General features: G+C 37.8%; 1 protein-coding gene across 1 annotated transcript; it reads right to left on the reverse strand.

The window, feature by feature from the left end:
* Positions 1–1510: 1510 nt before the first annotated feature.
* On the reverse strand, positions 1511–27701 carry CLNK (cytokine dependent hematopoietic cell linker). The gene is made up of 15 exons (XM_057426814.1): positions 27675–27701; positions 26388–26550; positions 24214–24293; positions 23864–23909; positions 20901–20929; positions 20548–20567; positions 19127–19255; positions 16166–16193; positions 13192–13210; positions 12036–12111; positions 10813–10853; positions 8320–8453; positions 7870–7947; positions 7584–7739; positions 1511–1733 (listed from the first exon to the last, which is right to left on the reverse strand). The coding sequence occupies exons 1-15, from the start codon at positions 27699–27701 to the stop codon at positions 1587–1589; spliced, it is 1173 nt and encodes a 390-aa protein (XP_057282797.1). The 3' UTR covers positions 1511–1586.

Consider the following 27701-nt stretch of genomic DNA (forward strand, 5'->3'; position numbering starts at 1 on the left):
TACACTAGAGGGTTTTTTTCACTTCATATACTTTGATGCCAAACTTAACAGTACTGTTTGCATTTTCAGTTGTGAAAACAGTTTCCGTTTTACAATTACAGCATGTCACATGTAATAAATATTGAAATTGTTAACATAATTAAAAAAAACATGATTAAAATTACTCCTTTGTTTTAACTCCTTCAGTTCAGGTTCCTGTCTGAATTAATTTTGTTTCTGTAGAAGCTGCTAAATAAATAGTTTTGAATTTGCTTCGTATGAGTTTTCACTGGCAAAATTAGAACATTCTCTTAAAGATACAAACTCTTAAAGGAGTTTACAACATGCCTCTTTTCCTTTTTATGAGCTCTGCCAAACTCTACTTGGCAGCTTCTGTTTTGTTCATTTTTGTTCTCATTTTTAGATAATGTCATGTCAGAATAATTTCCTTCAGGTATAACAATCTCAGTGATTTAGGAGAAATAATTACAGTGAATGTTTTTCTGCATTTTGATGCAGCGTTGAGAAATAAAAAGGTTGTGAGGAGGTAGCCAGCTGCTGATTTCTTTTTTTTTTTTTAGAGTTAGTTTGTGCCACTACATACTACATCATTAACTGGAATGTCTTGTTTTGGGCTTGAATGTTTTTATTCTTCTCGTTCCTATTCTGTAAGGATAGAGTAACTGAAGTTGCTTTCTTGATATATTCCAGTTGCCTAGTTAAACTTCTGAGTGTACTTAAAAAGGAAGATTATGGATGGTTTGCAGAGAGATATTGAAGTTTGCCTTCATATTTAAAATTAATTTAGTTAAGCCTCCCGAACCTCAAATTATATGAATAAATATTACTGTATTTTTTTAACTGGAACATGCTTTCGTGATGAGTTTGACGCGCATCTACAGTTCCTGCTGATGATTTTTATCTCTTATTATTTGCACGTGGTATGAATTCAGAGGGACTGTTTGCATAATGATTTTACTATCCAAGTGTTTGAAGGCTTTGATATGGAGTGTCTGCTACTTAAGCTAAAGAACAAGTATTACTTAAGTAATAGAATTTACATAATTAAAGCTAGTTTTATAATCTGCTCCAATACCTGTGAGCACCATCTAACACCCACTGACTTCTGTGGCTGCTGAGCACAGGTTGTTCCTGTGCAAACACATGCCTAGACTGAATGAAGTCATTAGACAATGAGGACTCGGATAAGTAGCATTTCATGTGTATTTTTAAAAGCAAGAATACTTTTTTATGTGACTAGAATGCTTTATTAAGTTTTGCTTCTAACAGCTGCAGTGACATTTAAGTAAGCAAGACTGAGCTCAGTTTTCATCTTGTGTTAGAAGGTAGAGTGCAAGGTAAGCAAATTGCTCAATCATTGTCAAGGTATTGGTCTGTTCATGATTTCCTGTGAATTAATACAGTGGCATATACTTTACCTGTATCCTTGAAGTTAAAAACAAATAAAAAAAATTGTGTTCTCACTTGTAGAGGAATTTTCAGTGGAGCAATGTAGAGTGTTTCATAATATTACGGGGAGCTTCTCACTCAAAGGCTAATCTGTTTTTCGAGACAAATAATTGTTCTATACAAGCAAATTGGTGACATTAAGGCAGAAAACATCTTCTGCGCAACTGGAATGGATGTCTAAGGTAACATTGTTCTCTCTGCGTTCCTGAATTATCCTTTCCGTCAATTAGTGTGATGGGAATGCATTTGTAGAAGTCAATGATCTCTTTCACAGAATTAAATTTCTGAGGGAAAAAGAAAAATTTTAATCAGTGACTGAAAATGAAATTGCTAGATGGCTTTATCTAGAACATTAAAAAACTTGCAAATGACAGTATTTGAAATAGGTAATACTTTGCCTAGAATTGTGAGTAGATTAGATTAGATTAGACTAAATGGAAGCAATCATGAAAGGAAAAGCACCAGATTTTAATCCTCTTATTTCCTTTGTGTGCATGTCTTCTGTAGGAGAAAGCAGCTGGCTGTTTAGGGCAAAAGGGGAGCACGTCTAAGCCCTGAGAATGCAGTATCACATATAAAAGTTTGTGATGCCAGATGTAATCATAGATTTTGAAAAGATACAGCAAATATAAATCATTACTCACTGTCAAAAGTTACAGTTAATTAGCAGTACATACTTTACACTGCAGGTTTCTTTGTACCTTTTTAAATATCTTTTATTTTCCCATTCAGGTTACTGAGAAAGTTGCTCTAAAATCCCTTTTTGGGATTGGAACAAGAAAGGTCTTAGCAGGATTTTAAGGTTGTTCTCTGGTATTCAAAAAAATTACATCCTCCAAGATCATTCCTGAAATGATAAAGGTGTGGTTCAAGGTTCCTGAACTGATCAAATAGCAGCAGAAAGCTATGTGAGGTATTTAACATCATCTGTCCTGGTGTGAGAGTCTCTTAATTCTGCCATTCCAACATGTAGCAGTGCTTCATCTTAAATGGTTCGCTTCCCTATGCTCTCATCACACCACTAAGCTATCATCACACCACCCTTTCTCCTCTTGAGCTAGTCTTGAGACTCATTGGTATGACATCACTAGAACTGTTCGCAGTAATGAAAGTGTACTGGTACATTAATACTTATCCTGTGTCTGTCTTATATCACATTTACTGTAGGTATGGCATTCATGTATGTGATAGTATCTCATAGTAGTCTCTGTCATCTCCACCTGATCCATACCTTGCTAATGAGAATCCAGTTAAATCTGTGATGAGATGAAATTGTTCCTGAATTATTTTAAGATGAAGACTATTTGATCTCCAAACCAGTGTGTTTTCCAACTTCTGATAATTTTTACTTCTGTACATTTCTTCCACTTTGCTGTTTTGTCTTTGCCTTCTGTTCAAGGTCACTGTTGCTACTACACGTCTAGGGAAATTTGGGATTTGTATGCCAAACCAAAGTAATCCTAATTTTCTTTAAACCTACTCTTCATCAGTACCAGTTCTCTTCCTATTTTGTAATGTTTTTTTTTGTTGTTTGGAAAGGTAAAAGGTCTTACTGTAATTGTTCACCTGCTTTGGAAATTTAACTTGGTTTCACTTGGCTTGTGTCACGTTATTCGTTAGTGTACCTTTAAGTTGTAGCTCTGGTAATGCACAAAAAACGTCTCTGATGTTACTTAGGTTTTCTTTTTCTTCCTGTTTTGTTTCTTCCTGTACTCAAGAGTTAGTGAGATTTAAAATACTAAGCTCTGAGTCTCTTCATAGCTGCTAAAACATGAAGTTGACTTTGATGTCATGGTGATGAGCACTGATAGTCCAGAATTTTAGGTTTTCAGCTCTTTTAATGCCACCCTACGCTTTTTTAGATTTAAAGATGAAGAAAATTCAATACTTTGATTCATTATTTTCCCTTTGTTATCTGAAGAGACTCAAACTGATCTCTGCTATCACAGGAATACCCTAGCTGCTGGTCTCCAGACTGTTCTGGCAAGATAGGAATAATGTCTCAAGGATTGCTTGTGAAAGGTGTAATTTTGAATTGTGTTGGGGTGGTGGTAGGACTCCGGACTACATGTTGCGCATTCTGAATGAGAACAGTTCATCCTTGGAACCGTCATTTAAGGTGTAGAGCATCCCCTCAGAGGTGATCATAGAGTCCATTTTCTTGTTTCTAGCTTTTGACATAACCCTGTCTGTGGAAGGCATGGTGAAAGTACTCCCTCATCTGTTCTGATGAGTCAGGCCAATTTTATGGCTGATGAAGGCAGATGGAGCTAATTCCTTTCACTGACTTTGAAATGAACTAAAATGATATGACTTGTATGACTGATGGTTTGAAAATGAAAATTAGCTGCAAATGGTGGTAGGGAGTGGTGAGGATGGAGGAAATATCTGTGGCCAGAACAGCAAGCTCCAGAGATCTAGATCAGGCTGTGCTCTAAGCTTCTCTGTAAAACAGGCACTGAATGGAAGAGGAGCCTGCTTCTGGCTTCTGTTTTCAGTTACTGCATTGTGAGTTCAGCCTCATGCTGCAGACACGCTAAAACATGTATTTTGTGTGTGGCAGATCTAGTTTTGCAAGGGAGATAGAAATACTTGAGTTTTGTGTCATGATCAGCTTTAAATGTGAGCAAGGTTTTGATTTCTTCAAAAGAACTATGTGTATGAAATAAGCTTTTGTTCTAGGGATCTCTGGATCTTTAATAATTGAAACTGACTGGAGTAGAGAAGGCAGCAGCCAAGTAAAGGGTGCTCAGGACAGCAGTTTTGAATGTAAATGCTTAAATTCCAAGCTTATGACTGTCTGGGACCTGATCTTTATAGCTTTATGTGGTTTGGACTTTCATGAGCTCAGTATAATACATTAAATATGTATGGAGGTGTGAACATCTGTGGCTAAACTGCTAACAAAAGATACAGCTCTACTAACATAGTTTTGGTCTGTGTCCCCCCCTTCTCCAATTGTATTTCATTATATTCTAGCTTGATACTAATGTAGCTGCATGGAACTTCAGTTTCTTCTAACACAGAAGTCTGATGGGCAACGCTTTTTTCCCTCTTTGTGGTCTTATAGACCTTTTATGGCTCCATAAGAACTAATGATGAAAGCTCTCATGAAAATTGAATTCAAAATATGTTTTAAAAAATAATTGTTAATCAGAAATGGTCTTTGATGATACAAAGTGTTAACATCTCATAAACTGTACATGAACAATTAGAAGTTGCAGTAGGACAGGGAAAACTTTGAATAATATGTGTAAGGAAAAACGTATTTTTAGTGGATGAAAATAGACTAATCCAAAAGCGCAAACACTGCAGAGCTGAACCTGTGAGTAAAATCACCATCTGGGAAGAAATGTAATAGGCCTGCATCTGTTTGTTGTTGTTTAGGTTTCTTTCTCTTTGGCAGGTTAAGAGGGAATATTCAGTTATTCTAGATAAAGCAGCTGGTCTGTCTGCATCGCGTACTGCAAAATGCAGTGTAACAAAGGGTTTCCCTGTGGAGGAACAATGTAGAGCACTCTGGAAAGGATTTTAACAGGCGCTGGAAAAGTACAGGCAGCAATTTTGCTGTAATTCACAGCATTACAAATTATTTTCAACCCCCTGAGGTAAGAATCTTAAGCAAGCTGTGGAAGCTTAGGAGGCAGTTTTCAAGAAAGAGTTTTTGTGAATCATTTGAGACTGCTTGAGCTGGAAGTAGATCTTCTGAGCATGGTTGGTGCCACTGGTTGTTCATGATTGCCTATGTTCTTCATGCCCAGTTAATTCTGTTTGCATGTCTGCTGCTGAGAATAATGCACAGAAGTAGAGTCTGTTGTCTCTGTGGCTCCTTGGCCACAGCTGACTAGCAAAGCAGTTCTGAAATTTTTCTGTAGGTGATCTATGGGAGGATTTCTGAATTAAAAAGAAACAATAGTCAACAAAGAAGGCTTAAGGTAATGTGTCATGATTAAGGATTTGACCTGGTAGAGCCAAGTCTTAGATATATTGTTGGTTATTAACTAGGTGCTTGAAATCCTTATTCTGGAATTGTAACTTTCCAATTTGACTGTTGTCAGTCAAGACCTACTGTTCAAGATACGTAATTTTTGTGCACATGTTGGAACTAAGGCATATAATTTGGTATTTCCTGAGATGGGAAGGGATTGTGTTCTCCTTCCTTTTAGTTCAGAAAAAAATGTTCACATGTTATTCAGGTAATTTTCTATTTCGTTAGTTGTTAAAATGGTGAAAGTTTAGTTGTAGGTCTCTGTAGTGTTCTGTACACATACTGTATTATGCTGTAGTGTGCCATATTTCAGTTCCATTTTTCTATCCACTCGTTTGTGGTTAAGCTTTTTTTTATCAGGGCTGTTAAAGGAAGACTAAACAATGTAAGAACCACAGAAAACTAAACTTTCTTTTGTATCATTGTAAACCTTTAGAAAATCATCTGGGAGGTTCAGTTCAGAAATGAGTCAGTGTTTTACAGAAGCCTTGATGGTTCACTGCCGTAATGCCAGGATGATGCAGTACTGCAGTACAGTTCTTGATTTGTTCTATCCTTCTGCTTCCTAAACTGTTTTGGTGTGCTTGAACAATGAAGGATGTTTTTTTCCCTCATTATTAAACCAGTGTTCCTGAAGAACAACTTGTCAGTAAACCTTGCCCCTCATCTCTGAAATCTCATGAATCCTATTCCATGTTTTCTAGTAATAATCCAAATGTAAAACTTGGACATGCCAGATTTAAATTAGCTTGGGTCAGTTTTGATTTCGGGTTTTTATAAATCTATCTATAGGAAAGTTTTTAAAGTATTGGCACACATGAAAAGGATATAATTGAAGATGCCGCTACAGAGGCTTTGCTGCTTTCCCTGAGTTGGAATTCTGTCTCATTTACAAAGCTAATAATCCTCCTGATCGGTTGTTGCTCTGCTCTTTTGCTGTGCAGCTGAGCGTTCTTTAAGTTTCTTCTAATTTTTTTGTGAATATCATATTGTGGCGTGTCATGACACGGACTCAAGTTGATGAGGAGACTCAAATCCTAATCGAGACTCAAATCCAACTTTATTACAACCAAGCCCTTTTTATCCCCGTTAGGTACTTTCCCAACCTGCACAAACATACAACGTTCAGTCTCATTGGCCCCTGGAAAAATCTCCAGGTAAATAGTCCAATCACAATGCTGCAGACCCTCTGACAACCCCCCACATCATCAACTGAGACTCCTGCTGCAAATACATCCTGGCCCATCCCCCCAAGACTTGTTTTTCAACCTTCTGTGGTCTTCAATGCCCCAGCTCATCGGCCCAGGGCTTGCCAAGCATCAAGGCCTCAGAGCTCGTTCCCAAACTTTCTGATGCAGATCTTACGCCTTCACTCCCCACATCATATCTTTATAGAGATGACTATTTCAGGTTTATCTTTTTTTTTTGTGTGTAAGACATACAGATACAGTATATGTTATTTAACCATATAGGAGTCAACTGGACTCATCATGAATATAACTGAATTTAATTATATAAAAAAGTGTTACTAATCTAAAGGGATTTTCTAATTGAAATTTACCATGTCTGAAAAACTGGTTGGTGGCGACTCACATGATTTAATTGCTTCTGAATATCCATGACAACTTTTGTCCTATTTCCTCATTTAAACAAAAAAATAATTCCTGTTTTAGTGTATGAGGCAGACAATAAGAAATACTGTGCAGCAATAATAGCCACAGGCCTTGCTGTCAGATAGGTTGAGTTGTATCTGTTTTAAAATATCTGCTTGTATTTATAGCAACTTAAAAAATAAGCAAAGAAGTATGTATACCTGTAAAGGGAAGACTTTTCTTTCCTCTTTGCAGGTGTTATGTAGAGTAGGTGGAAGTATTCTGGAAGTACTTGGAATATTTTCACATTGATTTAAAACTGAGTCAATGTAAAATTTGTTTTTAATTATGTATGTAAAATTTGTTTTTAAATTCTGATTTTGAAGTTGATGAAACCTTGAGGGACACTTGTAATGAGAGTATTGTAAAAGAAACTTCAATGTTACAGCAAGTTTGTTATGTGGGAGAGTTTGCCACTGATCTTTAGTATTAAAAACTTGTGAAATGTGACACAAAAACAATAGACTTGCAACAGTAGATGGGATTTTACTTACATCATCTCCTCTAAGCCCTGTTCCTAGCGCGTATTGTTGGCTGTCTTCCAGAAAACGTACTTTAATGTTGTATACTCTTCTTCCATAATAGACAACCAAAACATACGGTTCACTTTTTGATTTCTTTGAACAATCTCTAACCAAGAATGTCTCATCCTGAATGACACAGATTAAAATTATGGATTGTATGGTTAGCTCACAACAAAACTTTTAAGCCATTGTGGACAATTTACAGATGTTTTCTCCAAGAGTTTACACTCCAGGATTTGGGACAGATTGTACTTACAGTGTTTTCCTGTAACAGTGCCTTCTCTGCTTCATGGCGATCATATTCTCCAATGTACCATTCGTATTTGTTTAAGTCCTTAATTTTAAGATAGCATAATCAGTGTATAGAAATTAACCACAGCTGGAAGAAGCAAAGGCTGGTGAAAACAGATTATATCAAATCTGCATTTAGAGCAAGTTAGTGCAGTTATAAAAATAATTGTAACACTTTTCTGTCAAGAAGTACTGTTAGGAAATCTGAATCAAATTAGACATATAAATTCTTATCCTTGGCTTGAAGAGCTCATATTGGACTGTTTTCAAGGGTGCTGAATACCCACAGCTTCCAGATCATTTAACTTCCTGGGTTTTCAGAAGACATCAGTTCTTAACAGTGTCTGGGTATGTACCCTACAGGGATTATCCTGCTTTCTAAAAACCTGTCTCCATCAAGCAAAGTGCTTTTTACCTTTTCAGTGGGTTGGGTAGGGGATTGCATTTCCAGTTTTACAAGTGAACGTTTTGATTTAGTTTTGCATGCTGTATACTGTGTAGGAGATGGTGACTTCTTCACTGACAGATTTGCTACATTTAACATGGACCCTGTGAAAGTAAATTCAGAAGGAAAAAAGTTGTATTTTTTTAAGATTAAGTCATAGTCACATTTTACCCTATCAGTTTTATTAAGTCCGAGAATAGCATTTACACTTTAGAAATACGCTGTTGTGATATTAACCTTTAAAATCTAGAACAGTCAGTCATGAGTAGTCTTGTGTTAATGCAGCACCAGTGATTTCAGACTCATGCCCCAAGAGATTTAACACTGTATTCCTGGTGGTTTTTAATTGTTACTCTGCCAGGTTCTTGTGCACATAGCAAAATGTTAAAAGATAAACTACTAATAGCAAATGCTAAATAGAATGATAAATATAGAAGAAATGGTTAATTTTGTTCCACTGTCACCTTTTGAGCCCCTTTTATTTGTGTTGGATCATATTAAAGCCCCTTATTATCCCGTTACCAGCTAGCATTATTTCTACCAAGCTGTTGAAACCTTAAAGGATTCAGAGGTTCTGCCATGCTGATGAACTTCAGTGTGCTCTGAGGCTTGTTCCAATTAAAAAATTTAGGACCAAGAAGTGAGGTTGTTCTTGCAATAAGGTGAAAGTGGTGGTCTCTGGCTGTGTGTTCCCGGTTCATACTCCACTGCTGGGATGGCAACTGACTGAGGGAGTGCACATATCTGAAAACTGCCCTCCCAAATGTGATTTGCTGTCTGTAGACTTAGGGCTGCCATTTACCAGCAAGACCCAGCTCGCCAGATCACTGGGGAGCTGACATGGGTCAGGATCACAAAGCATGGGGTAATGTGGGAGGCTCGGGCTGAGACTGAAGAGAATTCAGTGGAAATAGCCCGAGAAAAGCAAGGGCTTGCTTTCAATGTGTAGGTCAAATGCAGTTTGCAGGTACGTGACATGGGGATAAAATGGTTAAATAAAGATAACCATCATATCCTGCTCTACAATAGGAAGCATTTTTGTTTGTTTCATGCCGTGCTGGTGGGAGAAATGACCTAGTGTCTATTTTTGGAGTAAATGAGAAAAATTATAATCAATGGCTTCCATCTTTTCCTTCTGGTTACTGTCACAAGAGACAGCACTGTTTGCCAAAGTGGTATTTCATTATGTTTTATGTATTGTTCATGTTTAACAGTTTATTCTGTATGTACATAGTATACGACAGAATACTAAAGAAATCTTAACATGGAAGACATTCTTTTACAGAAGAATAATAATTTTTACTGTGTTCCCTTGTTTCATACGTACGTTTAACATGTTCTGGTTTATAACAGCATTACATTTGTTTTTAAGATGGTAAAAAATGTCTGCTGATCACAGTAGACAAACAGCTATGATCTTCAGCAGGCAATCAGTCCCTTCAGAAATTAAATCTCTGTTCAAAGGGTATGGGACCAGGCATCTACATTCTGTTTCTGTAATCGGTTTGAGCTGTCAAAATACGAGTATGTCACCCTTCAGCTTCTTAGTGTCTGATTTTGGCATTTGTGTTCACATCGCATTTTTGGTGGCTATCCCCACATACTTTATTTTTAAAAAGAGACCCCATGGCTAGGACCCTGCTTACTTTGTGACTGGTGCTGTGTATGTTCTGTGCAATTTTTTTTCTGGTATGTCTTAAGCTGTGGGACAAGAAGTGGAAAATAATCTTGCCATGCTCATGTTCTGGATCTGGCTGGGATGGAGTTAACAGCAGCTCTTATTTGTATAGCGGGGACCAAAACTGAGCAATATTAATGTTGACTTCCAGTATGTTCCCTTAGGTAAAGCCACACAGTCCAGAGGAAGTCCTATTTTCAAACATAATTATTTGACAGACCTGCCTGATAATGGGATCTACAAGTCCTTCCCTCTAGGAATCTGGGATAAATCTAAAGCAGTTTCATCAAAGATCAGTTTATTTGTTTACACAAGGCATTAAACCCATAGTAACCGCTCTATAATGTCCTGAACATCTGTAGCTTCCATTTAGCCCAGCTGATTTAATCTCTGCTTGAAAAAGCAGACAGTTAGTTGGGCTCACAGCATGTACTTTCTCTGTGGCTCTTTCTATGCCCAGGCAATTTTCCTTCTCTTCCTCTCCCCATCGTCCTTTAGTAGCTTGTCCAAATTCCCATCCTATTCTGGCTTTGGGGGCTACAATGATTCATCACTTGCATTCAGGGTTGGACATGGGGTGTAGCTGTGCAAGTAACTGCTTGATTTTCACTGCTATTGTCTGTGTCATTGTTTTACTTGTTTTCTGCTGGTTTACTTTAACATTCCCTTTGTACTAACTTGGTGCATTGGAAATCATCAGTGTAGACATACACACATGGAAACATGGATCTGTTTCTTTTTTATCTGCTCCTGGTCCAGTTCTCAAATCAATCTGTAGTTCTTACCTGAGCTGCAAATGTTTTTAGAGCTCTGCTTGCACTGAAGGCTAGAAAAAAACAACCAATGAAAGTGAAGTCAGAAAAATATTTGATAGCAGCGGTATTTAAGAGCCAAATTAGAGAGCTCTTGCTTAAAGAAGCTGTGCTTCCTCAGAATACCCCTTCCTCTACTAATTGCAGCTTTGGGCCTTCCTGAGTTTTGGGCAGTCATTTTTTATTTGGCATCTTTTGACAGATTTCCCATTAATTTCATGAGCTGCTTTTTGAAGCTATATAAATATTTACCCTCCGTAAGAGAATTTGGCGAGAGTTTCACATTTTAACTGCATGTGTATGGAAGCACAGTTTGCTTTTGTTCATTTTGAGCATGTTCCCTGCTAATTTCACCTGATGTTCCCCATTCTTCTATAGGAAGACCCAGGGAGCAGTTGTTCCCTGTCCTGTCTGATTTTCTAAACTGCTGCTGAGTACCCAGCTGGTATTTTGTTGTGCTATTAATTAGAATGGTTACACTGGGAAGAGCACCGACCAAATAACTTCACATAACAGGGCCGCTGGTGCCACACAAAAAGAAACAAAATAGTAGGGGTCACAAATACTGTCATATTTACACCAGAGAATAATTTTATCTTGGAGAAATGCCATCATTGTAAACAAGGCTAGATGTAAGATTGAGTATTTGTCTATGAAAGATGTTGAATCATTCATATTCTTCCCATCTGCTTTATCCTATACTTTTGGTTTTTGTTGAGTACGTCAGGAGGCTACAGCACATTTTAAAAAGCACATTTAGAGCATAAAAGAACGTAAAGCACATTTAGAAAAGAAAAATAGGAACAATTGTGGCAGATGTCTATGGAAGAATAATTGACCTTTGAAAGGACAGGTTTGTATTCTTTGAAAATAGGAAATAAAAGGGAGAGGAAATGGTTGGAGATAGAGGAGCTGCTTTATACAGTGTGTCTAACACCCTATCATGGAAAGTGAGGCAAAAATGCAATACAGTAGTACGCTATTAAAGATAAAAATTGAATGTGCAATTACAATACCTTGAAAGCAATTTCCAAAGACGGTTCTTGTCATGCATCAGGGCAAGACATAATATATCACTACATGGCATCAGAAAGTGACATCTTGCTTTTATTTCATAGTGAAGTATTATTTTCTAGGGTAGAATGTTTAGTCCTTGAAGCATGTAGTACAAACTCATGAAATTCTTATATTCCTACCTGGTTTCAGGGTGATGCTTTGATTTATACTCTTGTGCTTGAAAATATATTTCAGGTTTCTTCCCCAACTCTGTAACTATTAATAAAAAGTATAAGAACTTATTTCCTCTAATGTGTAACTTAGTATCTAGTAACTACCGTGAAATAAATTAACTAAATTCATATATGAAGAGAAGGCAATTCAATAGGAAAACCTCGTAGGCTGCATCAGTCTGGCTGAAATGAGTAAGCTGACAATTTCAGTGGGAAACATTTGTGCATATAGTGAATCTTACAGATTTTGCCGATGCCAAATATGGCTTAATAATGTAATATGGTGTACGAGAAATATATGGAGGGTTCATAAATCCTTTTTATAGGACAGGATAGATAGGCATTGAATGTATTAATGCAGTCAATACTATTTCTAGCTGAAAATCAGGAAACTGCCTTAATCTGAAAAAGGAAATGCCAGAGGAAATTATGAACTCATTAACATGAAGGTGTAAACAGCATACAATCACGTAGCCTGTATCTATCTTCAAAATATTTCAGAGTAACCTTTTTTTTAAATGGCCTTTCCATGCACATGTACACAGCAAGTGCCTTAGGCTGTTTTTGAAAAGCTGAATGTACATCTAAAGAATTGGCATGTTTTCAAAGCATTTTTGTTTTGTAGCTTTAAAACCCCAGAGCTTTAAAAAAACTTTCTTTCAAAATTCTCACCATCAAATTATGGGAGAGGAGCAAGATGAAGAGAAATGTTCTCTCTGCAGATCAGATTGATCCAGTCTTTTCTGTTTGGGATATCATTCCCTCGGGTTTAAGTTCCAGCACTCTCCTTGTCCCCAGAACCTTAAGACTTTGATTTGCTTAGAACAAGTGTGATACCCTGGTTCCCAGATAGCTGTAGTTAATGCCAAATTACTTGCCCTTGTTTTGCTGTTTTCCTCACCTGTTGAGGTCACTTTAAATCTCTGTGTTCTCAGCAGACATATACCTGAGGGACATCACTTACTCATTTAAATACAGAGCCAGACAGCCTAATGCTACTTAGCAGGGTAGATGTCAGGGTCTTATACTGATTACTTCAGCTGGAATTTTAATGACAGAATATTTTGTTCTTGGAATATAAAGGAAAGAGAACCAAATTAACACCATAGTATTAAATACTAACCTTGTTCTCTTCCAGATACCTGTATAAAATGATAACATAGTAAATATTTTTCTTTCAATTCCCAACTTGAACTTACCCCAGCAGACCCAATTCTCTTTTAATTTTAAAACAACATACAGACATCCAATCAGTAATACCTGATCACTTTGTCAAAAACTCAGGCTAAATGCTGATCTCATTCCCTGGCAATGAGAACTGAATTTTTAGGGGTATAAGTGAACATAATGGTTTACTGCAGTGATCACCATTTCACATTGACTTGTGCACCAGTTTAACTTTCAGTATGGTTTTCCTTCATTGATCTTGTATTAAATCAAGAGATTGATTTTGATTGACTTGAGATACAGTATCCAAAGATTAAAATTAGTCATTTCTTTTCAGGCTCCTTAACTGACGGTACAATTATTTTGACTGTCATGGCAGGTACTTTGTTCAAAATCACAATGTGGTGTTAATTCAGCATATTATGTTACAAAGACGTGAATGATAGGCAGGTGTCTGAAGACCGGAGTTTGATTCATAAATTAACTGTATTTCTGTATTATTATGGGAATAGTAATGATTTTGTTAATTTGTTACATACAAGACTGTAATACATAAATATTAAAGGATAGAATGTTTTATTTTTGTAGATGTTGCACTGTGAGCCTTCCTTAAAGATTACTTTCTGGATCATGTTTACTTGCTACTTAAAAATTCATAGTCTCATTCAGGTCAGAAGGGACCTAGGCTGGTCTCTAGTCCAAGCTCTTGCTTAAAGTGCAGTGTACTGTGAGATGAGCTTTGACCAGCTGGGTCTTGCAAACTTCCAGATTTCACAACCTCTCTGGGCAACCTGTTCCAAGACCCTCATAAATACCCTCAAAATTAATTTTTCTTCCTTCTGGTTGAAACCTCTTTTGTTTCAAGATCATTGCCTTTAGTACTTCCACTGTGCACCCTGTAAAGTGCCACGCTCTGCCTTGATATTCATCCCTTAGGTACTGGCAGGCTATTGGATTCCCCCAGAGCCAGCTCCTACAGGCTAAGGGAGCCCAGTCGCACCAGCCTCATGTCACAGAGAGTTACTCCCTGTAGTCCCTGGCTATACTGGTGAGCCTTTACTGACCAACTTCTGTCTGTCAGCTGCAGCCTTGTGCAGTACTCCAGGTGTTGTCTAGTGAATGATGAGGAAAAGGGAATAGACCCTTCTCTTGATCTCTTGGCTTATGCTTCTGTTGATACAGCTCAATACGCTGTTAGCTTTATGGCCACCCAAGGGCACACCAGTGGCTCAAGTTCAGCCTATAGCCCCCAGGTCCTTTAGAGCAGAGCTACTGCCAAGGGGGGCAGTCCATCTTGGGGCAGGAGTTTTCATTTGTCCTTTCCAATTGAGCTTCTTTTGACCCTTTCCAGACAGCCTGTCTGGGTCCTGGAGAAGGGGAGTCCTATTCTCAAACCTATTGACCTGGTATTTGGTGTATGAAACCCTGATGAGGGCACACTGTCTCCTCCTGTAGGCTACACTGAAACTGTGTCTTCAGATCTACATGAATGGGAAGTGATCCAAATTAAATTTTATCTTTTCTGTGTTATGAGATACATGGTATTTCCCCTGAGATATATTCAAACTAAGAGCCTGTTAGGAATTGCAGGGTGTGTGCAGCTGTACAGTGCCCAGCCAGAAATATTAATTACAGAAGTAATATATTTATTGCTCTTGGGGGCGTTTTCATATCTTGTTTGTAATAAGTCAGTATTTAGGATGAGACAAAGCATTTTGTGTTAAAATATTTTCTTGCCAATATATAATTTTTTTTTTTTTTTTACAATTAATGTTAATTACAATATTGCAATCAAACCAGTGATCTATCAAATGAAATGAGTTTCTAACCACAAGAGGAGTGAAGCTTGGGACAGCTTCCCATTCAGAACTGTGGAGAAGAAAATCTCAAAGGATTTGAAAGTTAGAGCTAGACCAGTCTATAGATTTGTGCTACAGCCCACTGTGGTAGGAAATGGCTGGGCTTAAATACCATAGAAGTTCCTTTCTGTCCTCCTTTCCCTTGCAATGAGATAAAAAACCAATACAGTAGAAATGTGTTAGTGCAGTAAATAGAACATTATTGTAGGGACTGTATCTCTTAATACATCTTACAGGAAACCACTTGCCATAGCTAAGTTCCTTCAATGCTAAAACTGTGTCCTCTGCTTTACTTCATTGGCTCAAGCAGAAAGTGAAGGAATTTGTTAAAATGTTGTTTGTTTGGTTTTTTTTTAACAGAAATTAGGATCTGAAGTAAAAAATCACTTGTCTTTGCCAGTCTCTGTAAGTTACTGCTTTCTGCTTTACATATGCCTATAGGTGCCTTTCCACCATCGCCTTTCTCAGGTTCTGTCCCCTGGACACAGCCAGCTGCACAGGGCTTGTAAGAGGCCCCAGGTAAGGAGAAAGGGGAGGAGAGGGAGAAAAGAGCTGAGGGATAACAGATGAGGTTCATTCTAGATATAAAATTTGTCAATTTTTGTTTCTCTTATTGAAAAGGAACATCTTATTTTTGAGGTAGCCTTGTATTTGCATCAAAGTAATGCTATTACACTCCTCTATTGACCTTATTTTAGTTTTCTGCTTTTAAAAATCTGTGGAATCTCTGTTTCTCTGGAAGAGAATGTCTCTCCCACTGCTCATCATTCATAGTCATCTGCAACATCTGGCAGTTCCCAGATATGCTTTTATGTGGATGCTTAGGAAGGTAGCATTGCACTGAATGTATGTTTTTATTTCTGCAAGCAACTTCAGGATCTGGCCTGCCATTCAGAAAATAGTGGCATTAAAAATGCTACACACATTAAAGATACTTTTATGACCCCAAACTAATATGATCATTAGAGTATTTTTATCAAATAGGCTAAAATACTTTAACAAGAGAGGCTGTGCAGCCATAGAATGTGTATGGTTATTATGGTCCCAATATATACAAAGATGATTACTTACTTTGTTTAGTTCCTTAACAGATAGATGTCTGGAAGAGAGAATTTTATACAAACCATTTCATTATCATAAAAATAGGTTTTGCTACTTAAATACTTTGATTACATCATCACTGAAATTTAACAGCCCTTGGCAAGAGAAGGATTTTATTACTGATATAGAAGTGCAGAGACTGGTTATTTTTTCCATAATTTTTTTTGCAGGAGAAGGTTATGGGCTTCCATAAAAAAGAATCGCATTCACTGAATTCATTGTGTTAACTGAGAGAAGTCTTTATTAAGGATTTATTCTGGGAGGAGGGGAGAAGAGATATGAATGACTATCAGCTTTCTTCAGCACTTTTTATCTCATGCCAGAATGTCTTATTATGAACTTTAAAGTCAACTATAAATGGAGATAACTTCCTTTAAGACTGAAGGGTTTCAAAAATGAAACATTTAAAGAGGCAGAATGAAAAGTGTAGAAGAAAGGTACAACCAGGAAAAGAGGAATGGAGAGTGCTCCTCCTGATTCAAGTAGGTGTTTAGGTATATTTCTGCCTTCTGACATGCTGATCAACAGGAATATCTTCTTTTCCTAAGAAGGTTTGTCAGAAAATACTCTCCCCCCAAAAAGTGACAATGTATTGGTTGTCACATCCTTTGTTAGATGTCTTGGGTATGGTGAACACTTGCTCTTTTTAGCAGCAGATATCTTGTAAGAGGCAGAAGACAAGATTTTAGAAGTTTTTTAGCAACATAAAGTGTGGATAAGCATTGACTAGTACTTTGAAGGCTGCAGGATTTAGTCCCTGCTTAGCTTACCTTCTGGAGCGAGAGAGAAAGGCACAGAGTTATTTTGCCAAATCAGAGAGAGCATGAAAGGAAAACACAGTATAGAAAACTCTGGGAGCTATTTTCAACACTTGTTTAGTGAGAATGAGTCTCTTTTTGGTGACTGTGCTCAAAACATCAGCATGGAGGGTTAAAGACGTGAGAAATTTGGAAATTAATTTGCTAGGGGAATGTTTCAGGAAGTCTAGGAGAAAGGAGAGGAACTGTTTTGAGTTTAGATAGTTGCCCCGTGTTAGCTTCTAAAATTTGTTAGCTTTTTTTCCAAGGTCGTTATTCGATGCGTGAAACTTGTATTGAGGACATTGGGTGCATGGTACAGTTCAAGGGTAATAAAGGTGTACTTGCAGGCCTTGCCAAGGGATTTGCCATTCAGACGGCCAGATTACCACAGGCATTAAACTTTCAAATCACACTAAAGCTTCTAAGATACATGCCAGGATCCTGCACATACCTATTATTATTACTATTTTTTTTATGACATTTATAGAGTGTGTAAATAACGATGTGTTTAATTTTATAAGTCTTGTTGGAAAATGGGACTCCTAAATCACATCTGCGGTTTGACAGCTTTGCTTACATTCTAGCAGATAACGTTTGTAGTGCTGTACTCCTCCGCACTACAGCTCATGTTTTCTCCTTACAAAGCTGTGACTGGACTGAACATGGCTGAGAAATATTTTGAGTGAAGTGCTTGTGTGCCTTCCCCAGATCATGAGTGGTCTTAGTCTGTGCCACTGCTCTCTTACTCATGTGATTAAAAACCTAGTACTATAAAGAGACCCCCAGGCAAACTTAGAAATATTTTGGTATCTATAACTGCAATGAGAAGTGGAGTTTGGTGATTATGATTTTTGCTGCTGCCTTTTACTTCCAGAGTAAGAAGTACTATGTATTTATATTGCAGAATTTGGCTTTATAAAAGGACCTTTCAAATCCATGTTCTCTTGAGTGAGGGGATCAGTCATGGGACTGGGAAGTCTGCAGCTCTAGATCAGATCACACACCTGAATATGAAGCTACTTCATGCTAATAAAATGTCTTAACCAACAGCTTTTGGAAGCTAATCCATGAAAGAATTTAAGCACCATTCAGGAAAAAATCCCACCAACCCATACTTAGAGCTCACTCCTTAGGTATACGCTAAACTATAGGCAGGAGATTATTTCATTGATTTGTAAGCTTCCCCTTGCAGGAATTGTAGTGACCTTTGTAAAATGAATCAAAGTTCCGTCCAGATGAACTGAAATTAAACCATTTAAGGAAGGATGGACAGGATTGACACAGCTCAGTTGTGTCCAAACTTCTGGCTGCAATAGGTTTTCCTTGAGAGACATTTGAGTATTTTACCCTGCGGGCCCTGGATGTGTGTTCCTAGCATGTGTCCTCCACCATCCCCATTTATGAATGTGCATTTTGATCACAAAGCAAGAGCAGGTATGCCTCTGGCTGGATACATATGTTGTGTGAAAATAGCAATGCGACTCATAACCAGAGAGATGCATATGCTTGGTCATACAGCTGGACACAAGCAGTTTGTGCTTCAGAACTCATCCACGCTGCTGTGTTAGGATGCTGAATGAACATGGGTGTTGTACGGCAGAAGAGGGCAAGATGAAAAGAGCAAGAAGTGACTTGTAGCCTGGATTCATTTGTCTTAAGGGCTGGAGAAAGACTTTTGGCTACAGATTAGTCATTTTGTTTGCTGAATGAAATGTCCTTGGGATGTAGAGCTGATTTCTATTTCTCTGGTGTGGTCAGTGTATTTCCTCCTTCCCTTGGTTCACCAGCTGTGCCAAGCAAATGCAATTGTTTCTGCTTAAAATTGTTTGCAAACCTTCTAAATATTAGTAAGAAAAAGCAGGGCAAACCTTAAACAAAGTGTCCATGAATGTTCTGCCTACTTTTCTACTCCTTCATTTCTCCACCATTGTTTTGGCAGCTTTTTCTTGCAAAACTGCTAGTGTCACATTACACTAAATTCCACTTCTCCCAATTATTCACAGCTGTCAAAAGAATAACTTCTTTCTTCTTCTCAAGTAAAAACAGAGGTGTGATGGAGGTAAAGCCTTGTGGTTTAACTAGGGAGAGTGTTTTGGTTCTTGGGGAATGAGGTTGAGGAATGCAGGCGTACCTTGTGACTTTTGCTGATATTGGAAAGGTGTGAGCTTGGCTTAGCGCTTTCCTCGTGTGAAAGCACTGGCTGCTTGTCTTCGGCTCTGGAGGAAGTGGTTGATACTGCTTTGGCAGTGTCTTCAGAGGCCTAGGGAAGTCAAAGGAGAATTTGAAGAGGCAGTAGGGGCACAGGGACTGTGTTTTAAGGCTAAGAAGTAAACCACTGGAATTTTCTGAGAGCGTTTCAATGTATGTGTGCTGAGCTTAGCTCTGGTTCAGGAGCTTCTTGGGGCCCTTCAATAGCAATAGTATTTTGGCTAATATTCTACATTTGCAAGACATTACTGTACTGTGTTACATGCCACTTAACCCCCTTTTCTGTGCGCTTCACTACTGTGTGCCCAGTACAACTCTTTGGTGCTGGTGTTTCTGGGTGGATATGGCTGTATTTAAGGCCCAGCCAGGGAGCACGCTGCAGTTCAGACACACAGACAAAATACTCTTCATCCCAGAGGACTTGCAGCTAACGCCAGCCCAGTGTTTTCTGGCAGGTGTAGGCACACTCTGCCCATTCCCTGGGCCCAGCCAGTCACAGCCCAGCTCCAGCTGGAAGCTGTAGCACACAGAGCTTGGGTGTGTAAAACCGGAGGTGCATGCATGCTGTGCTGCAGACCTGCCCTTCAGCAGTGGGCTCCTGGGGAGGGAATGTGAAGCTACGCTGTCCTTTTATGCTCTAACTTCATATTTTTACTTGAGGAATAATCTGATATGTCCGTAATGTTAATCATATTTTAAACTTCTTTATAGTTTTTATGGCAATTAGTGTAGGCACGGAGGAGTAAGCTCGTCAGTCCTGGATAACCTGTTGGAAGGATGTCTTGATGGTAGGCGTTGTTTGGGGTTAAAAATTCAGAGAAATGATTAATTTTTTGTTAGTGGTCGTACATTCGTGGAATAGAGCTTGATTCATCTTCTGTGTGAGTGAGTAGTAATATCCTAGTTGAATTCTTTGGACATGATTTAGATTTGTAGCAAAAAAAAAAATTGGCAGAAAGATTTAAGGGGCAGTGAAGTCAGTAATATCATGGTGAACAGAGCCTAAGGCACCAACACAAATCAGTGGAAGGTATTTTTTCCCAACAGTCTGTATCTGGGTTGAACCAGATTCAACATTTTTAGAGTTTTGACTTGGTCATGGGCTCAGCCAAGTTGATTTTGAAGATGCGGGCCTGAGCTCCTGCTGTGAACACTTACAGCTCATGTTTTGTTCTCCCTGTTTTCATATTAGAACATAAAGGAGTCCACACAGAGCCAGGTAGTAAAAGGATGCCAGCTCACTTCCAGTCATCTGTTACCATGAGTGGTGCAGATGGATGTGAGCATTCATTAGCACTGTGTTCCCCAAGGAGTGCAGGCAAGCAATGTCTTAAGTGATCTTACCGTGGGGGAGGCACAGGCTCCTGGGAAAGAGAGGAAACAAAAATCTGTGTCAGCTTTTTTCCTCATTTTACTAAGAGAAATGTAAAGAGTTAGACAAAGCAGGCATGCCTGTGTCAACAGTCAAAGCATTTGTGTCAAAGGATATGTGCTCTGCAGCACATATTATCATACTTTAATATGCCATGTTAAAATCACCAAGAGGTAAAAGGCATCCACACAAGCCATGAATGCAAGTCAGTGAGATAATGTAGGACTACAGATATGAGTTCTCATGTCCTTTAGATAGTGCTAGCAAAATTGCAGCCTGCTTTTAAAAATATATTAAATGGCAAATGATGAGATATTCTGCTTACCTGGGATCCATGTATTTTAATTCGTTCTCCTAAAAATAATTATTAATAATTGTTAATAGTGTGCTACCCATATAATTCACAAAGATATAGCTTTATACTGGTTGTTAGAATGCCAGTAATAATAACAGTAATAAATCCCCCAACCCTGGTCTTGCTTTGTCTCCAGAACTCTTTGCTCCAAGGTCATGTTGCTTTCTCCACAGCATTCATCCGACCTCTCACATCTGTATCTCCATAACTTTTCTTGCTACTTAGTGAGGAGCATTAATTTCTGTGAACCTAGGAGAAGCTGGAAGCTTTGGAGGTTAGGTAGGAGATTGTTACATGTGGGAATGGAGGTGAGTTACAGCCTAGCCCCGAGACAGAGGTCACTGACTTGCCTGTTTTGTCTCTTAGGTGTTCTGCACATGAGGTCAATGGGCTCTGGAAGAGGCTTGTTACAAGTCTAGTAGGTTTTGTGTGATCTGTACTGTATTTAGTCTTTCTTAAGTATGGACTCACAGACGGATTCACGTCCATCTTATTCTCAACCATTTGTGTTTCTCTATATTTAAAACACAAAACTAAGTGGAGTTAGATAATTATGGTGATTCTAGAAATATAGAGAAACTTCCTGTGATGTAGTATCACTCACAAATATTCATTTCATAAGACAGAAGAATCATCTAAAGCAGGAAAAAACTTTTTTTTTCTGCTTAAATTATAAAATAGATGAAATTAAAAAATCACCATGATACTTGATAAAATGGGGTAAACTTTGGTTTTACTCCTGTGTTTTGGAATGAAACATTTGAGGGTGATATTTCTTCGGGTATTGTAAATTTAAATATTGTTCAAAGACTTTATATATGCATCCTATCAAGTTTTTTGGGATGCATTTTTTTTTGCCTGTTTTGATTTTTTTTTTGCATAGAAATTTATAAAAATCTTGAAAAGCAGCGAAAGTAGATCTGTTTCTTTTTGCAATGAAATCTACCAAAATTGGCCGATTATTTAAATGAACATAGGATATCTTAATAATAAACCCTCCCATCTTACTCTGTTTGTGTTAGATTTAGATTCTGAAAATATTTTCATAAGTCCTACATACTGAAATCCTAACTAACACAAGCAGAGATGCAATGTATCTTAAGTTCTCCTTCAAGTAAACAATAACAAATTGGCCGTAATAAAATAATGGTACCTTAAATGTTTAACAATTCTAGAAAATAACTTGCAAAAATTCTTCTGTGCTGTTCATGCCATCTTGTGGCAAAGCCACTTAATAGCACTGGGCAGGAGGACAAATGTTGACATTCATTGACAGAATCATAGAATAGGGTTGGAAAGGACCTTAAGATCATCAACTTCCAACCCCTCTGCTGTGGGCAGGGACACCTCGCACTAACCCATGTCACCCAAGACTCCATCCGTCCCAGCCTTGAATAATGGTGTAGTTGTTATCTGAAAATAATAGTCTTCTATAAGCGCTATTAGCTCAGGATGTACTAAAAATATGCATAAGTTGTGTTCTCAAACTGCAGAGTTTATTTTACCTGCTTGCACTGTCTATGGCTCATCTTTCTTAATGTCAGCACACATCTCATGGAGGCAGGCTAACATGTAGATCCAACCTACTAAATCCTGGTGGAATTTGAAGCTTTATCTAAACTGGCAAACTGTCAGTGGGACCTTGCCAACTGATTTCTGCAGATTTTGAAGCTGACTTACTCAAATTTCTCTCAATTTAGCTTTTTTACAAACTGCATCAGGATTTGCTCACAACAGTTAATCTGACCTTTCATTTTGCAAGCTTTATAGTGCTTATTTTCTCATAACCTGTAAGAATTATTTGACCCTTTATACTAAAAGGAAAAAGATAAATTCTGTTTTGCATGGAATTCTTTGCATTATTTTTCTAGCTGATCAAGTATAATGTTACTCTCAGAAAATCAGCCATTGTAGCAAATGTAGAAAGGATCATATTTTCCTGGCTTGGCGATTGCATTCCTTTTGACCATATTTATTTAGCATGTGGTTCAAAGATTTGAAAATGATAAGAAAAAATATAATTCCTTTTCAAGGTTAATCAGATATTTAAACCTTCAGTAGTTGGCTTTGTGCGATAGTTTTACATCTAAAGTATATCGAATAAAAAGTTTATGGAAACCTACATTTAAAATAATCTTACGATTGAGTAAAGCCATCAATTAAAGGATTTAATAGTTGGACACCTCATTAGATTCTTGAAGAATAAGAGCGCAATCTGTCTCTGATTTCTCCACAAGAAATAAAACAAAAGAAAAAAAAAAACTAAAGGTACAATTTTGAGTCAAAATTACAGGATTTTGAAGCAAATTTGAAGTTAAAGATAAAACGGTGGAGAAAAAGTATAAGGTAGGTGATGTACCACATAATTAGCATATTCGTAGTAGGAGAACATTGTCAGATAGCATTTGTAAATAGTTACCCTAGGATGTAAATGTTTGATAGGAATTGCTAAAGGTGATATTACTATTTAAAAATAATTATTAGATTATGCTTTACAATGTGTTCATACAAAATGCCTGAGAAGGATAAGGAGCCAAAAACCATGAGATCATGAGAAGTAAAGCATAGCAGGGATCTTGCAGTCTTTTGGTGGAACAGTTCAGGAGACACAGGCTTCCCCTGCACCTCCCCATTATGTCTTTATGACTGTAGGGAAAAGGAAAACCTGATGATTAAATTGAATGGCTTATTTTCTCCCCCGTAAGGAATAGGGAGCTCATAAGATAAATATGTCTCCTTTTGCAAATAATTTGATGTCAGATAGCTGAAACAGTACTGTGAAAATTGCCATACGACTATTCTGGAAAGCAGCTGCTGTTCTGAAAGCCATGCCTACTGTATCATCTGCAATCTCTGCTTATGTAGATAAGCTAAATATGGAAGCAAAAGTTTCTAGTTCTGATTGAAGAAACAAGTAGATTTTTTTATTATACCTCTAAAATTTGGTGTGCTCCTCCCCTCCAGAACAGATGTGTGTTTCTGTTAATAGAACAAAATAAAGATACGATGTTAGTCATCATCCTTGAAACTATGCCTGGTGGAAATGGCACTGCTCCTGGGTGGGGTGCCCTTAATACTTGGTAGATCCCCAGGAGTCAAAAAATGAAAGCAAGTGGTGAGGATGTTCGTGCTAAGTGAAACAGGAACAGCTCACAGGAACTTCTGTGACCTTGTACAAGCGCATATTATGTGGCTAAGACTATAAACAGGCTGCGCATAACTTTAAATGATAGTACAGAAAATCAAAGTCTATTTGTGAATAGGGTTTAAGATCTTTACTTACAGCTGAGGACTGAGGGGTCTGAGATGTGTGCTGAGTGTTCACTGGGGAAGTGGTACCTGAAGGCCTTAAACAACGTTTATCTGTAAAAAGAGGAAGAAAAATCAAGTAATTGCATTGCTGAGTAATTCAGTAATACAGTATTTTAAGAGGTTTTAATGTTCAAAATAGGTTTTGCAGGTCAGATCTTGCCATTTTTATTGCTTTGTAATCTTTTTCTTCTCAGAAATTAGCTGTTGCTTTATTGTTTTGAGGACATAAGCATGACCTTGGGAAAACCTTCATGGTTAACCTCCTCATTGTGGTTAAAAAAAAAAGTCTTCATAAGCTGGTACACAGTTAAGGCAGACATTTGACCTAAACTGTGAATAGATTAGTGAATTTGTTTTTCATTTGAAACTTTGTTCTTGGTAATGCCATTGTGTTCTTCTGATTTTGCAAGGTGTGTGTGTGTGTAGCTTACTCTCTAGAGAGCTTTTCAATTTTCAGTTCATCTTTTAATGAATACTGCACCCATGGCCATCTAAAAGAAATGCACAGGTTGCACACTAGCACAGGGTTTTGAATCATTAATTTTATATCTCAAGTGTACCGTTATCTGTCTAGGAAAGATGGCAAAACGGGATGTTAGCATTGAGTTTTGCCTTTCTGAAATACATTCTCAGAACTTTTCCTCACTCTTGTGTCCTGCCACATTATAGTTCCAGGGCGTAATACACAGGCAAAATAGAGCTTTTTGATTAATGTGTTTTCTTTGAAATCACAAACCAAAAATGATGTCATTTTGGTATTTCAGGGGAGCCTTGCATAAGCAACTAAAGATGCTGACTGAAAGTCTTTTCTACTAACCAAAATAAAACCAGCATTTGGAATTTACTTCCGATTTCCACATAAAATATGCAAATGAGTGTGTGAAACATAATGGAAAATATCTGGATGCGCAGATTTATTGTAATCTGCTCACACACAAATAAATGTTCTTGTGTTAAAATTGGCCTATTTGCTTTAAATATCAAACTCCCACAAAAATATTTGCTGACTCTGATGTGAACTGGAGCAAGCTTTCATACATACATTGATCCTGGATTTCCCCCCAGTTATTGAATGATTTAAAACCTCCACAGAGTGTTTATAATGGCTTTGAGCATGGATAGTGAGGATGATATTTCACTTCCATAAATGGGATATTAATTGGTTATGTATGTTTGGGCATTAAATATGACTTAGAATGGCTTTAGTAAACCCAAACTTGATTAATGCAGCTAGCCTGCAAGGCTAAGAATGCCTGAGAAATACACTCCAAGTAATTACTTATTGTCGCTTGAAAGTGGCAGAGAAAGCCTTTAAAAAGAGTACTGTGTTTTCTCATCTGCAAATTATCATCTGGAGGGAAGTTTCATTGATATGTTTTCCATCCTAGTTTTCTAGGTTTAAATAGCAGTGAGCTTTTCTGAAATGGTTATGGGTTAAACAGTCATTATTTTGCACATTCCAGGTGGAATGGGATCATAGAATTTCTCCTGCAAAGGTAATATTAAAATCACAAAAGCAGTGTGCCACATAAAGAATATTCTTGCTGCATTTCACCAGTTGTCATGAAAAATCAATAAAAGAGGGTGACAAATGGGGTCATCTGCAAGATGTAGCTGTAATGAACAGATCTGCTTGGCAGTCTGATGGAAAATCAGACTGCTGAAAGAGGGTAGACGTAGGTTTAGATTAGATATTAGGAAATAATTCTTCATTGTGAGGGCGGTGAGACACTGGCACAGGGTGCCTTGAGAAGCTGTGGCTGCCCCATCTCTGGCAGTGTCCAAGGCCAGGCTTGACAGGGCTTTGAGCAACCTGATCTATTGGAAGGTGTCCCTGCCTGTGGCAGGGAGTTGGAACTGGGTGAGCTTTAAAGTCCTTTCCAGCCCAAGCCGTTCTGGGATTCTGTGACTATGTAATTATTAATTTAACATAAGCTAATGGAGATAAGGGTAACTGTTGAATATGAAAATGCAGATAAAGCCCTTCTCTTCCTGCCCACCACAGTTTGCTTGTTTGTGAAAGATCCATTCGTTGGTTCGTTGAACCATTTAATTTAAAAAAATACCCAGACTGAAACCCCCAAATCTGTACTGTTCCTGTTTACCTCCAGGTTTGTCTCACTTCCTGCAGACAGCAAGAATTACCTGCATATTCGGATTCTTGTAGAGGTTTGGCAGGAAGAATTTTCAAAGCATGGATGGCCTCCAGAGTGGAGGAACTTACAGTCTCATAATCACCCTCTTCTTCCTCAGATACCTTGGAGGAAGATTTTAAGTCATTTTTGCCCTTGATTTTCAAATCTTCATTCTGTATAGAAAAAGAGATATGCAGATAATACAAATAAATTTTAAGTTAAAAATTAATTTCAGGTTTAGAAATGCTTGATTACCAGAACCAGAGGGTTTTTTTTTGTGCACAGAGAAATTGAAGGGATGGAAAGTAGTTGAGCAAGGATATTGAGGATCTAAATTTTTGATTTAGATTAATAAAATACCCATTTGGGAGACAGTTTAGATTTCTGACTGAATTTGGCTTGTCACCACTCTTAAAATATAATAAGAGTGTTTAATTTTACGATCATTGCAGACATTTGAAACTGTGCCTTTCAGTATAGTATTATCCATGTGGTATTTATATTGTACTGACTGTTTACATATGTTACTTGCAAGAACGTATTAACTAGCTCATCAAAAATGTCACACTTTAAAGTAAAAACATGCACTGTTTTGGGGAATTTGTGCTAGCAACTGTGCAGTCCAAGTGAACATGATAGCAAGTGGAGTCCTCAGAAATGTGGTGCTGACAGTGTCTCAGGATGTCTCTGGATGTGTCTGTGCACTTATACTAGATTTGGTCAAGATTATTTTCTAAGTCCTGCTCCACTCTTCATACTCACTGTTTACACAATGGAACATAACTGCTGGCTCCTTCTTTCAGGAGGAGACATGCACACAGAGCACAGAGCTGAGATTACTCATGAGTGAATTCAGCTGAGGGGCCCCAGTATCTCTGTGAGTCATACTTTGCTACCAGAGACAGTGTAGGTGCATCCATGCACCTGGGTCTTCCCTGATAGTTTTAATCTCCTTTTGAACACACTAGTAATGGGGAATCAATAGCTTCCTGAGGTTTCCTCCACTAGCTAACTGTCCTTTCAGTTCATGTTTTTTCTTGAGTGCTGAAAATTAAACCAATTTGTTTTATGCTCAAAGGACACACACAAAAAATACTCCTATCCACCTTATTTCAACCTTTATTGTCCTTAATGCCTATAGTTATGTTTCCTTTTAGTCTTCTCAGTAAGCAAATAGAAATGTTAAAAGCTTTCCCAAGTTATCAACCAATTGAAAAGATTTTAAACCTCATATCCCCAGTGTTATTGTCCTGTGAACTCTGCAAGTTGTATGCATCTAATGCAACATCAAGCAGACCTCCAAGAAGTGTTCTTGACAGTCCAT

The sequence above is a fragment of the Pezoporus wallicus genome, unplaced genomic scaffold (genome assembly GCF_028554395.1).
Source record: "Pezoporus wallicus isolate ANWC-B61680 ecotype Strahan unplaced genomic scaffold, APGP_CSIRO_Pwel_v1 scaffold_13239, whole genome shotgun sequence".
Taxonomy (NCBI): domain Eukaryota; kingdom Metazoa; phylum Chordata; class Aves; order Psittaciformes; family Psittacidae; genus Pezoporus; species Pezoporus wallicus.